This window comes from Oncorhynchus gorbuscha, linkage group LG08, assembly GCF_021184085.1.
Source record: "Oncorhynchus gorbuscha isolate QuinsamMale2020 ecotype Even-year linkage group LG08, OgorEven_v1.0, whole genome shotgun sequence".
NCBI classification, from domain to species: Eukaryota; Metazoa; Chordata; class Actinopteri; order Salmoniformes; family Salmonidae; genus Oncorhynchus; species Oncorhynchus gorbuscha.
In genome coordinates, this window is record NC_060180.1 from 65,002,674 (window position 1) to 65,017,389 (window position 14,716).

At 43.3% G+C, this 14,716-nt stretch overlaps 1 protein-coding gene across 9 annotated transcripts in view; it reads right to left on the reverse strand.

The window, feature by feature from the left end:
• Nucleotides 1-1,132: 1,132 nt before the first annotated feature.
• Nucleotides 1,133-14,716, reverse strand: part of LOC124042009 (cAMP-specific 3',5'-cyclic phosphodiesterase 4D-like) — a 140,065-nt gene continuing 126,481 nt past the window's right edge. For 7 of the 9 annotated variants that reach the window (XM_046360267.1, XM_046360265.1, XM_046360269.1 and 4 more), the window contains 8 exons: nt 8,268-8,361; nt 7,311-7,495; nt 7,065-7,163; nt 6,784-6,948; nt 5,315-5,414; nt 4,857-5,134; nt 4,377-4,559; nt 1,133-4,066 (listed from right to left, as the gene is read on the reverse strand). In XM_046360267.1, the coding sequence (XP_046216223.1) occupies nt 3,530-4,066; nt 4,377-4,559; nt 4,857-5,134; nt 5,315-5,414; nt 6,784-6,948; nt 7,065-7,163; nt 7,311-7,495; nt 8,268-8,361 (1,641 nt within the window). In that variant the 3' untranslated portion in view covers nt 1,133-3,529. Of the gene's footprint in view, nt 4,067-4,376; nt 4,560-4,856; nt 5,135-5,314; nt 5,415-6,783; nt 6,949-7,064; nt 7,164-7,310; nt 7,496-8,267; nt 8,362-11,226; nt 11,571-14,716 lie in introns of those variants that run through there. The other 2 variants (XM_046360272.1, XM_046360266.1) reach the window with 2 other exon arrangements.

Sequence of the window (14,716 nt, forward strand, 5' to 3'; positions counted from 1 at the left end):
TCGGAGGTTCAAACTCGGCTGGTTAGCCTTTTTGAACTTCCTCCTACCACTGGCCATCTTACTCAAGCAACAGAGCACTAGCTACATAAGCAGAGCAGAAAGTAGTGTGTGTTCAGAAAGTAGTGGGTGTTAAGCAAACACAAATCCTACCTAAACAAGGAAGTATTAGCTACACAAGCAGAGCAGAAAGTAGTTAACAAATGCAAAAATGTAGGAAATGTATGCGAGCCCCAGTATTATTGTCAGGAAGGCGGGGCATCCAAGGGCAGGCTCGACATCCATTGGCCCGTTGGGAGTGATTTCAATTTGCTTCAGGTGAATAGGATTGGTCGTTGACCCTACATAGTATGTTATACCGAATGACCGACTGAAAGGAAACCGGAAAGTTGGTTTATTTTTGCTTTCTTTTATGGCAGGCATAAGGAAACTAAAACATTTGGTTGAGTGCCAGAGGAGGCTGGTGGCAAGATCTATGGGAGGACGGCTCATTGTAATGGCTGGAATGGAATAAATGGAACGGCATTAAACACATCAAAACATATGGAAACCACATGTTTTACTCCATTCCATTAATTCCATTCCAGCCATTACAATGAGCCCGTCCTTCTGTAGGTCCTCCCACCAGCCTCCATGGCTGAGCACTGTAGTTTAAATCTATCTGATTTTTTTTCTCCCAAAGCTCGGAAGGTAGCTACAAATAAATACTTAGCCTCCGACAAAGTCTATAGTTCTTCATTTTCGGACAGATATAGAAATAATAAATAAACTGTACACAAAGCATTGTGAGGAAAATATACAAAACAATCAATGGTAGACAGAGAGCATAACTGAATCCTCGTGAAAATACTGTCATAACAATGGCTGGTGAAGACATTTTTCATGACAGCTGAGAAAGACAGAAAGGCTTGCTTGAGTTCTGAACTGTTTGTGCTCCTTAACTACTGTGTGCATGGCACTGGTGTCTCCCCACCATATCGAGTATACAATCTATGAGGAAAGAAAACGTACGCAAATATAAGGCTCCAGAAAGTCACATTTCTGGATCTTTCGTAAAAACACAACATCAATTTACTCCACGTGTAGGTTCAAAAGTTTCTGTTCACAGATGAGCTTATTTTAGATACTTGACTAATTTCCTTATGAATCTTGCATCTTTCATGCATCTTTATCAAAACATATTATAGATACAAAAAAGTTAGAATTCCATAGCACAAGTTCCCCAATTTAGCTTCAGTGGTCCAGCCTGTGCTATGCATCAATTGTAATAATCAAGCCACATAATACCAGAATACGGAATACTAATGTGGATTAGTCAACAGAGTTACATCACACTCGACTGTACTTTAAGCACAGACTTGTAAAAATTACTATACAAAGTGCTTTGGTTTCTTTACAAATTCAATTAATCTAAATGTCCAACCATTCAAACCATTCAAGAAAGGTGCAGTTATCAGTGAATTATTGTTCTAAAACAGAAAACCTATGGGGCAGAAAAGGTACACAGGGAGGGTGACATGATCAACATTAGTCATTGATGGAAATTAGCCTGGGGCAAAATGGAAACTACAGTACGAGTTGTGTCATGCTTGCTTGGCCCTTGTACTGTCATTGGTCATGTCCCTGTGAAGAGCAGAATATTGACCAATGACAAAAGGAAAAGGGTGTGAAAATTTCAGCACAGAAAACTGGCCTATGGCCAATGGTCTTTTTTTGTTGTTGTTGTTTTTCAGTTACAATTGCCTTGAGCGGCACATCTTTCATACATTTCTGAAATAGTTTGGCAAATATTACACCATGTGCTTCACAAACTGTGATAACCCAATGTAAACTCTACCAATATATCTTTTTTTTACGAGTTCAACTGGTTGATAGTGTGACCAGATGATGGTACCTGAAGTAAGTAGGAAACTTGAGACCTTTACTGTAACAATAATAATAGACTTGAAAGGACATTGTACAGTTTGACTCATTTGGTAGAGCATGGCACTTGCAAATGCCAGGGTTGTGGGTTCAATCCCCACGGGGACAAGTATGAAAATGTATGTGCTCAAGTCATAATTTGCTCTGGATAAGAGCATCTGTTAAATGACTAAAATGTAAATGTAAAAAATGTCCCACAGCCCTACTGTACTGTCAAACAGTTAACTTAACTCTGTCCAGGTTCCCTCAATGCAACTAGTTATCCTAATGTGCTAGGGTATGTAAGTGCTGGCTACCATGTTGCCAGTGGCAAACAAAAATTCTCAGTCACCTGCCTCCAATGTGTTTATGGATTGGTTCAAGCCCTTTCAAGCAGGATGGGGATTGGCTATGAGTAAAATTGTAAAGTGCTAAAAGTGGAGCCAAACTGATGCCATAAAAGGGTTAAGGATACACACAATTACAGTATAAAGCAGTATGTATACACTATGAGGGACTTCAAATAGAAAAAAACCTAAATAAAATAAAATCATACAGACAAGTGGTGAATCTTAACTGAAGTGCTTGTTTTGGATACCCCTGCCTACAACAGCAACACAGCTAAAACCAATCCACTTAACATACCTATAGTCAATTTACTGTAGGTATGGGCATTTTGAATGCCTTGAATTGCAGTACATGTTCAGACTTTAATTCCGATATTCAACACTGGGAGGTGCCAAGTGCACACCGCATAGCTTTGGGTTACTTATATGTCCCTATAACGGCTGGCTCAGGGTTGGTTTTGTTGGTTTACATATAACAGGACTGTGGTTAGGACTGTGGGAGGAAGAACTGACCCTAAACCAGTTGTTAAGAGTGTGGCTGATGAGAGACCCCTAGTGATGCACCGAGTAGCTGTTACAACAAGGTACCCAAAAAGTGTTGTGCTACATTGAAACAATCTCTTCGTCAATTCTGAAGTTCTGCTCTGTACTTTGTCCTTTGTAGTACATATTTGGTAAGTCTGCAGTTTATCGGTTTAAACCACTTTCTGCACTAGTTTAAAAGGACTTAAATTAAAGACAAAATGACCAACAGTTGAAAAGGCAGGCAAATGTTGCCATTGGCCAAGTCCATGTTTATTAATCTGTTTGGCATAATGTCTCAAAAGCCTTTGTGGTGTTTGTTGTTACTAAGTTTATCGTTTCGTCAATTGTTTCAAGCGGCCATAAGTAGTCAAAAGGAAGACGTGTTCCACAAAATCCTTGCTCTTTTGTCGTAGACCTTGGCTTGACTTGCAAAACAGGAAGGTTGGTTTTCTCAGTGTCTCTGAGAAACATAAGCTGAATAAGGTGACACGTCCAACTCAGAGACGGTAAAACACAAAAGACCAGCTCAAAAACACGGTTTCCTGTTCTCTGCAACCAAAGAAGGAACAGTGGGGCTCTCCTTTCTCCAGTACGAGGTGACTGCTGTGAAAGTGCAGACTTCCTGAACGCACCCCCTCTACGTTCTTTACCCCAGCTTTGTCCTGCCATTCAATCCAAGGAAGCCAGAGATGGGGGTTGAAGGGGTCAGAAGGGAGGCTCAGAAATGTTTTTAAAAAAGAAAGAACATTGCACTGATGTTATGTACCTAGCCTGAAGCGCCTCACACCGGCGTTACCTTCTTGGTCATGTTCTCTGTCTTCGGTGGCCTCCCTTTCTGGGTCAGAGTCTGTGGACAAAGTCCTGCCACCAAGATTGAGGACAGAGGTAGCCATTTTGGAGAGTACTTGCGTGTGTGGGTGAGAAGTGGCAGACATGGAATGGAGTCTGCTGTCCGGGTCAGTCCTAGAAGGCTCCATCCCAGTGCTACTGTACCCCTCCTCCTCTGCCGAAGGGCTCTCTGTGTCGGACTCGCACTCCTCCTCCTCTAGGGTCAGTTCAAACTGGAACTTATCTCCTGTGGAGGATCCACCTCCACCCCCTCCGGCTCCCATGGCTCCCCCAGGCAGGCCCATCTTGTCCTGGGCCTCGGGTGTGGGCGAGGGGCTGTGTGGGATCATGCTCTGGTACCACTCGCGATTGTCCTCCAGCGTGTCTAGGATGTCCTGGGCATCAGGGTGGACCAGGTCTGCCCACGTCTCCCACAGAGGGTGGACGATGTAGTCTATGAAGCCCACCTGTAGAGAAAAATGATTATAGTCACTGGCATATTAGTAAAAGAGGCAGACTTTTTAGCCCAGACTGTGTGTGTGTAGAGCAGGTGAAGAATCTGTCGGTGTGGCCTGTCTCAGGGGGAGTGGGATATGCAAAAAAAAACACATTTCCAATTCACACGTGTATATTGCGCACTTGTATATGTGTGAAATAGGACAAATGTAAGAATATATCCAACTATTATAATTGTGTGTGTCTCTCTTCTGCATGTGAACATAGTGTGTGCATACTGTACTGTATGTGTCTCAATGCCTGTGTGTATAATAACTGTACCTGGTTCTTCTCGATGGAGGCGTTGTGTTTGTCACACATGGGGCTGATCTCCATGCCCTTGTCCCTCTCCCTGTCCCCCTGGGTGAAGAACTCCACCATGATGCGGTCAGTCCACTGGCGGTAGACCTCCAGGGGCTTGGTGGGGTTACTGAGGTCAGCACAGTGAACCATGTTCTGGAGGACCTGGAGAAACCAAAAACACTTCTTATTGAGTATCAAGGAAAATAAATGACCATGCAATCATATGACAATAATACGATCCCAATGGTTCATTTGGCTGGAGCAGGGTGCTGTCAGTCAAAACAAGTGTTTTGGGTTCAATACCTAAACATGCTACATACACTGAATTAATGTGTTAATTGTAAGAAGCTTTGGATGACAGTGTCAGCCAAATGGCTATATCATCATCTAATTCACATGGGTTATGCTGAATATGAATCCCTTCTAAGAGAGTTAATTTTATTATTCTGTGAGTCTTACCTGGATACGATCTCCATAGTTGTCTAGTAGAAGTACTCCTAGACTGGTCACCTTCTTGGTCTCCACCATAGTCTTCAGGTCAGCCAGCAGGTTCATGTGTTTGGACATGTCTGTGGCTAACACCATGTCTATGACCATCTTGCGTAGGGACTGTCTCTGTTTCTTGCTGAGGTTCTGGAAGATGTCACAGTTGTCCTCCTGCAGCAGCTTAAAGCCCACGGCCAGGTGGTGGTTTTCCAGGACCGACACGTCGTTGTACATCAGGGCCAGCTCGGAGTCTGGACGGACACACAGGAGAGGAACAGTGCAAACACACATTCTACAGCAGGGGTCTCCAACTGGCGGCGTGTGGGACATATGCGGCCCATGAGACAATTTAATGTGGACACACAACCACAAAGGATTCCAAGATTTGAAACAACTCTTTGCCTAGTGCCCAGGGGGATATGTGAACTCACTGGTGTTGATGAGGAACTGGTTAGACACCCCCGGGTGGTCCACATCATGTATAGCACTGGCAAACAGAGCAGCTAGGATCTCCAAGTCAGTGAACACCGCCTGTAGAGATTGGAGGAACACAGGGATGTTAATGTAGGTAAATACTGTACAGCAGGGGTCACCAACCGGTCGATCGACTGGGCAATCTCCATGGCATTTCTAGTCGATCGGAAAACATTTCTGTAAAAAAAAACAACGATAAAGCCTTGCATTCCTTTATTTTGTTGGCCGTAGGTGCACGTGATTCAGCTGCCCTGCATGTCAGGTAGGGCGAAATGTTCCCATTTTTAACCATTTAATGTGTCGGAAGGTACAAACTCTGCCTTCCCGGTGGGCCTGGAGAGCAAATCAAGTGCACTATAGGCTTACCGCTGGCCAGTCGGATTGCTCAGATTCCCGGGTCTACTGTAACATAGCAGGCGGAAAAGAAAGCAGCAGCAAAGTTGATACTGTGAGATTTCAAAACATTTCAAATCATGACCAGAGAGAGAATGTCAATGAATACAGCAAAGAGATGCTGTTTTTATTAGTGAGTTCATGTTTAAGTTCTTACTCAGCACTGTCAACATTTTTTATTCAACACTTTTAGAGGCTATTAAAATGTGCATTCTTCAAACCTCCACTCACACGACAACCAACACTGCAGCTGTAATGAATGAGTTGGAAAGTCTATTGATAGGCTTGCATTATTATTAGCAGATTGGGTCTTTTTTAATATCGAGAAATATTTCGCTCTCTTTGTTCGTAGGAGTAACAACATGAATTTGTGCATGAGGCAGAAATAATGCGGTGCAACTCGAGTTTGGCCATCAGGTGAAAGACGGTGTCCCTTTTTGGTCAGTGTCAACAGAGGAAAGGGAGAGCGGAGGGACGTTGAGAGGCGGACCCCTGTCTCCTCCTGTTCTCTCCCTCTGCTGACACTGACCATCAGATGCAGGCACAATCAGCCCAGTACATTTTTAAATGTACAGTATGCTCACTCAGCCTTGCCTCACAAGTAATACAACAACATCTACTGATCAGTTATTACCGGTGTGCAACTGATCTATTACCGGTGTGATCATATAGCCTACCTCAAATTTTTATATATATTTTTTTATGTTCTGAACAACAAAGCATTGGCAGGGCAATTCAAGCAAATACGATATCTCGTCTTGCTTTTTGACTCAAAGTGATCTTCACTCAGAACGGTCACCACTGCTGTACAGTATGTGTGTGAGAATGTGTGTGGGACTACGGCACAACAACAATATGGGACAGGTGGGACACATGTCTGCCCCAATTTTCAAAACACCCTTTTTCTAATGTCCATAATTTTGAAGTTATACGATGTAGTGTATAGCCCTGCAGAAGGTGTACAGTTTTGAACATTATATTGCTATATATATATATATTTATTCAGTATTTTTAGCTAAAAAAGTTGTCATACCTCCAGGGCAGGGGTAGAGAGGAGGACGTGGGTGGACTGGACCACGTCTGCAGCATGGATGTTGTTGTGGTAGGCCACATCATGGTGGTAGTGGTCCTCCAGGGTCATCATGAAGGTGATGAAGGTGTCTGCAGGGATCTTGAATGACTTCAGCAGCTCTCGCTCCTATATGGAATACATATATGATTTTCAGCATTTTTTATCAGTGACTTTGTAAATTGTTTAGCCATGTAAGAGGGCCCTTTTTAGAAGAGGACTCATTTGGAAACATGAGGACATACCTGGAAAATTGAATAAATCGCCACCGTCAGCGGACGATTCCCAGAATATTCAGATATTTTGAAAATATCCACACCCCATCGGTTTATATCTTCCAACTGCTGCCAGATGGAAAAACATGCAGATCATTTAACTCCAAAACGTGCTGGGGACTATTAAATCCTAAGAGTGACAGAACCTGTGGCAGAACAGAACCCTAAAAGTGAGGTACTTTCTAATTGTCAGAAAAGAAGGGTTGCGTAGACTACCTTGGCGAGAAAGCCCTCCTGAGTGGCTGCAACCCCGAAGCGGGGGATGTTGGAGGGGGCCACACTGGGGATGATTCTGGGCTTCCTCACCCCCACGATCTGGGACATGGGACGCTTCTTCTTGTCCGTTTTCTCCTTCTTCTCCTTGATGTGTGGAGACATGATCTCCATGTCATGTTGCTTTTCTGTGGTGCATAGTTATTCCACAGTTATTCCACAGTAATAACAATAGAGTTAAGAAGTGTTGTCTATTGAAGTTGAAGTTGCACAGATATCATGTAGTTGCCTGGAGTCGTATTGTCTTGGCGTAATCACATGTAATGTTACAGGCTTTGGCTTTTCCATTTATATTTCTAGGTTGGACCTTCGCACGTGGGGCGCACCGATTGGTGTCACCTCATTAGTCAGTATGTACTACACCTGTGCTGGTTGGTCATCTCGTTAGGGCGAAGGTGTTTCACCTGTGCTGGCCCAGTGCTCCGATGGTCTTGAGAGATGTGAAGAGTTAACACCTTTAGTTGGCTCGCCTTATTTGATTTCCAGACAAACAATCCTTTATCTTATCTGCCCTGTTTTCATTTTGCGCAACTTTTTGGTATGCTTCCTGTCTTTAAGTTTGGTTTGTTTAAAAAAAATGTAGTTTGCCTCTTCTTGGGTAAATTTAGTGGGTGTCTTGTAGGTCCTTGTTTTTGTTGCTAGTCAACTTTCAGTGGACTCCACCTAGTGTCTTTCAGAACCCCTCCTAAAACCCTGCCTGTTTCCTTTTGGTTGTTGTCAGTGACTCTTTGTGAGTTCCTTTCTGTTTGAGTGACAATTTTTGGTTTTCGTGCTGGGGAACGTAATAGTAACTATACAATAAGTATACATTTGTAACTATTGATTCACATTACAGTACATACGGTAGATGTCTCTACTAAGGCAGTCAGACAGTGAAAGGTGGTGGAGAGAAAGACATACCTAGGAAGGTGCTGGAGATGAACTCTGACACCTGATTCCCTGATCTGCTGGCCTCTGATAGCTGAGTGAGCTCTCTGTTCAGCATTCTCTTGAACTGGGGAGACAAACAACAACACACTGCATCACTCAGACTGTCACAATATAATCTCTACTGTAGACTGTGGACATACACATGACAGGCACATCTACACTGAGATATTTGGTAGTTTGCATGTGTGTGTCTGGTAACTTCTTCATTGAAGAAAAATGTACTTACTATGACTGTGATGAATATGGGGTTGTCCCACCTAGCTTTCTTAAGATGAATGCAACTAAGTATAATTCGCTCTGGATAAGAGCGTCCACTAAATGACTAAAATGTCAAACGTTTTAGAGTTCAGGAATTCTTTAAAGACTGGACAAATATTTTTCTTAATTTTAACAAAAGTTTTGTTTTAATGCACTATTAAAAGCTCCTGTGCTAATTTCATTAACATTTTGGCATGTCTTTCTAGATTTAGAACATAAAACATTTATATCTCAAACATTATCCCTTAAGTCTAACACAGCAAATACTTTAATTGTTTAAGCATGTGCTACAGAACACTGATTCAAATATTTTTTCAGATATTGACAAAATAATATAGACTCCATCAGTGACGGTGTTAACAAGCCACTGACAGAGTTGACAAACCACTGACGGAGTTGACAAACCACTGACGGAGTTGACAAACCACTGACGGAGTTGACAAGCCACTGACGGAGTTGACAAGCCACTGACGGAGTTGACAAGCCACTGACGGAGTTGACAAACCACTGACGGAGTTGACAAACCACTGACGGAGTTGACAAGCCACTGACGGAGTTGACAAGCCACTGACGGAGTTGACAAACCACTGACGGAGTTGACAAACCACTGACGGAGTTGACAAACCACTGACGGAGTTGACAAGCCACTGACGGAGTTGACAAACCACTGACGGAGTTGACAAGCCACTGACGGAGTTGACAAGCCACTGACGGAGTTGACAAGCCACTGACGGAGTTGACAAGCCACTGACGGAGTTGACAAACCACTGACGGAGTTGACAAACCACTGACGGAGTTGACAAGCCACTGACGGACTTGACAAACCACTGACGGAGTTGACAAACCACTGACGGAGTTGACAAGCCACTGACGGAGTTGACAAACCACTGACGGAGTTGACAAACCACTGACGGAGTTGACAAGCCACTGACGGAGTTGACAAGCCACTGACGGAGTTGACAAGCCACTGACGGAGTTGACAAGCCACTGACGGAGTTGACAAATCACTGACGGAGTTGACAAGCCACTGACGGAGTTGACAAGCCACTGACGGAGTTGACAAGCCACTGACGGAGTTGACAAACCACTGACGGAGTTGACAAGCCACTGACGGAGTTGACAAACCACTGACGGAGTTGACAAGCCACTGACGGAGTTGACAAGCCACTGACGGAGTTGACAAGCCACTGACGGAGTTGACAAGCCACTGACGGAGTTGACAAGCCACTGACGGAGTTGACAAGCCACTGACGGAGTTGACAAGCCACTGACGGAGTTGACACCAGATACTCAAAACAGACATATTTTGGCCTCTAAAAATAAAAGTTCAATTCAAACATTTGCAAAATATGGAAATGTATTAATTCATAAAAACAACCATTTTATCAAATCTGATGGAGTTGATGTCAGACAATAATCTGCGAGTTGATGTCTTATTGAGTTTACAAAAATATTATTTTTCTTCTTTATTCAAGTGGTAAATATAGTAGCATTTTAGTTTTTCCTCAGTTGTTTTATGACTGCAAAACCTAGTTAAATGTAACATATTTTACCCAAAATTCTGAGCTAATTTAATGTAATGCTAAACATTTCTTTCATGACTTATGACGTGATCATATGCTATCTGGGGGGCCCAACCTCCAGAGGGACTCCAGCACAGTAAAGTATTATAATAGTAAATATACTGAAGAACAATATAAACACAACATGTAAAGTGTTGGCCCCATGTTTCATGAGCTCAAATAAAAGATCCTAGAACTGTTCCATACGCACAAAAAGCATATTTCTCAAATATTTTGTGCACAAATGTGTTTACATCCCTGTTAGTGAGCATTTCTCCTTTTCCAAGATAATCCATCCAACTGACAGATGTGGCATGTCAAGAAGCTGATTAAACAGCATGATCATTACTCAGGTGAACCTTGTGTTGGGGGCATTAAAAGGCCACTTTAAAATGTGTAGTTTTATCACACAACACAATGCCACATTTTGAGGGCTGCTGACTGTATGAATGACCACCAGAGCTATTGCCAGAGAATTGAATGTTCATTTCTCTACCATAAGCCGCCTCCAATGTTGTTTTAGAGAATTTGGCAGTACGCCCAACTGGCCTCACTATCACATGTAACCACGCCATCCTAGGACCTCCACATCTGGCTTCTTCACCTGCGGGATCATTTGAGACCAGACAGCTGATGAAACCGAGGAGTATTTCTGTCTGTAATAAAGCCCTTTTGTGGGGAAAAAGTCATTCTGATTGGCTGAGCCTGGCTCCCCAAAGCTGCAGGAGGGTGTGCTACACCAGTGATTATACTGTATAATCATCATACACAAAGATAATACATTCCCTCCCCCCTCTGAAACACCAAAAGTCTGCTCTGAAGATGCCAACCGAGCATGTGCACACAGATAAAGACAGTACATACACACACATTGTGCACGCTGCATGTACTGTACATATGTTCACACATACTTCTTGCACACACCTATCTGCACATACACTTTATGGACTCACTCATACACACATGCACAAGCACTCCTGACACACACACAAAAACAGCATCACTTCCCAACTAATTGCAAAGAACTCTGCAAAGAAGGATGGACACCTGTACTACACATTAATTCACTAAGCAACACGTGTATCCCATCCCATCCCAGCCCGTCTTACCTGAAGGTACATCCTCGACAGAGAACAAGTCATTGACTTCGGGCATTTCAGCACTAAATAACGCATGGGGCGGGAAAAAAAGCAGGGTCCTCCCTGTAGCTGCTGTACTGGGCTTACAGTCCGTACTGTGCTCCTGTCCTGCTTGTCTGAGCTCCTTAACTCCACTGCAAGCAGATAGTCTACACACACAGTGCACTGGGAAGGTTTTATCCACACACTCTAGCGGGAATGGACAAGTAAGAGGATTGCCTTGGTGGAAGAAGTGTGGAAGCCAGGCTGAGGATGCAGGGTGTGGGGAGCATGGCAGAGAAGCGACTCCTGCCGCTTACTCTCCTCTCCCCTCAGCAGCACTATTCTGCCTGCTGCTCCGCGTGTAAACAGAGGAGAGCAGCACACGCTACTCCCAATTACCACCTCCCCATACTGTATGCCTAAAGGAAGGAACAAATCAGCAGCCTGCTGCATCAGAGGCTGGGACAGGGAAATGGAGCTGATTGGCCCACGGTGGGGGGAGAGTAGACAGGGGCTGGTTGTGTTCGATGCTTCACCATGTGCACCAAGTTAAAGATGATGAGGAAATCTGATGCCTTGAATGGCTGAGGTATTTCATCCATATACTGTATGTGACCCGATTCAGGATACTAGGTGTATATCATAAGTCACGACTTCACAGGAGAGCCAATTGAACGTAAAACATATTTTTTCATCAAAATGCGTTTTTTGTTGGAAATTCCTTCTCGAACATGTGATCTTGTGCCTTAATATCGAACTTGTATGTCATCTGTAAATACGAATAGAATTGTTAAATTACAAGCTTAGTTGGTTTAGCCACATAAAAATACAATTTATGTGAACACATGAATGTGTTGCTTTAAATGACACGAATGACAATGAAACAAGTATATGTACATCTAAGCTATGAGGAAAGAGAAAAAAAGGGGACGATAGGATGATTCGGCATGATAGGAAACATCATTATCCTATTATGAATGTAAATAACACAAACGTTTGCAGAAAGCGGAAAAGAAAATACATTATAGCAGGAGAGAATTTCAGAAAAATCCATTGCACATGATATTTTCCCATACGATACAATGTAGTGAAGATGTAGTAAATATGCAAAGTTTGTCAAGTAAACCAGACAAAGAGCAACGACAAAGGGTGAAATGTTTAGAAAGCCAAACATAAAAGTTTGATGGGAAAAATCAAGTGCCAGCATGGATGATTCCTCCTTACTGACTCCCTTTTCATTGACTATCGGCAGCACATAAAACACACCACCACATGTGTGCCTTGCATGTGTGTATATGGTGTATGTATATACAGAGAGCCTGTGTGTGGTGTATGTATCCAAGGAGAGCCTGTGTGTGGTGTATGTATATACAGAGAGCCTGTGTGTGGTGTATGTATATACAGAGAGCCTGTGTGTGGTGTATGTATATACAGAGAGCCTGTGTGTGGTATATGTATATACAGAGAGCCTGTGTGTGGTGTATGTATATACAGAGAGCCTGTGTGTGGTATATGTATATACAGAGAGCCTGTGTGTGGTGTATGTATATACAGAGAGCCTGTGTGTGGTATATGTATATACAGAGAGCCTGTGTGTGGTATATGTATATACAGAGAGCCTGTGTGTGGTATATGTATATACAGAGAGCCTGTGTGTGGTATATGTATATACAGAGAGCCTGTGTGTGGTATATGTATATACAGAGAGCCTGTGTGTGGTGTATGTATATACAGAGAGCCTGTGTGTGGTGTATGTATATACAGAGAGCCTGTGTGTGGTATATGTATCCAGGGAGAGCCTGTGTGTGGTATATGTATATACAGAGAGCCTGTGTGTGGTATATGTATATACAGAGAGCCTGTGTGTGGTGTATGTATCCAATGAGAGCCTGTGTGTGGTGTATGTATATACAGAGAGCCTGTGTGTGGTGTATGTATATACAGAGAGCCTGTGTGTGGTGTATGTATATACAGAGAGCCTGTGTGTGGTATATGTATATACAGAGAGCCTGTGTGTGGTGTATGTATATACAGAGAGCCTGTGTGTGGTGTATGTATATACAGAGAGCCTGTGTGTGGTGTATGTATATACAGAGAGCCTGTGTGTGGTATATGTATATACAGAGAGCCTGTGTGTGGTGTATGTATATACAGAGAGCCTGTGTGTGGTGTATGTATATACAGAGAGCCTGTGTGTGGTATATGTATATACAGAGAGCCTGTGTGTGGTGTATGTATATACAGAGAGCCTGTGTGTGGTATATGTATATACAGAGAGCCTGTGTGTGGTGTATGTATCCAAAGAGAGCCTGTGTGTGGTGTATGTATATACAGAGAGCCTGTGTGTGGTATATGTATATACAGAGAGCCTGTGTGTGGTGTATGTATCCAAGGAGAGCCTGTGTGTGGTGTATGTATCCAAGGAGAGCCTGTGTGTGGTATATGTATATACAGAGAGCCTGTGTGTGGTATATGTATATACAGAGAGCCTGTGTGTGGTGTATGTATCCAAGGAGAGCCTGTGTGTGGTGTATGTATATACAGAGAGCCTGTGTGTGGTGTATGTATATACAGAGAGCCTGTGTGTGGTGTATGTATATACAGAGAGCCTGTGTGTGGTGTATGTATATACAGAGAGCCTGTGTGTGGTGTATGTATCCAAGGAGAGCCTGTGTGTGGTGTATGTATATACAGAGAGCCTGTGTGTGGTATATGTATATACAGAGAGCCTGTGTGTGGTGTATGTATATACAGAGAGCCTGTGTGTGGTGTATGTATATACAGAGAGCCTGTGTGTGGTGTATGTATATACAGAGAGCCTGTGTGTGGTGTATGTATATACAGAGAGCCTGTGTGTGGTGTATGTATATACAGAGAGCCTGTGTGTGGTGTATGTATATACAGAGAGCCTGTGTGTGGTATATGTATATACAGAGAGCCTGTGTATGGTGTATGTATATACAGAGAGCCTGTGTGTGGTGTATGTATCCAAGGAGAGCCTGTGTGTGGTGTATGTATCCAAGGAGAGCCTGTGTGTGGTGTATGTATCCAAGGAGAGCCTGTGTGTGGTGTATGTATCCAAGGAGAGCCTGTGTGTGGTGTATGTATCCAAGGAGAGCCTGTGTGTGGTGTATGTATATACAGAGAGCCTGTGTGTGGTGTATGTATCCAAGGAGAGCCTGTGTGTGGTATATGTATATACAGAGAGCCTGTGTGTGGTATATGTATATACAGAGAGCCTGTGTATGGTGTATGTATCCAAGGAGAGCCTGTGTGTGGTGTATGTATCCAAGGAGAGCCTGTGTGTGGTGTATGTATATACAGAGAGCCTGTGTGTGGTGTATGTATCCAAGGAGAGCCTGTGTGTGGTATATGTATATACAGAGAGCCTGTGTGTGGTGTATGTATCCAAGGAGAGCCTGTGTGTGGTGTATGTATCCAAGGAGAGCCTGTGTGTGGTATATGTATATACAGAGAG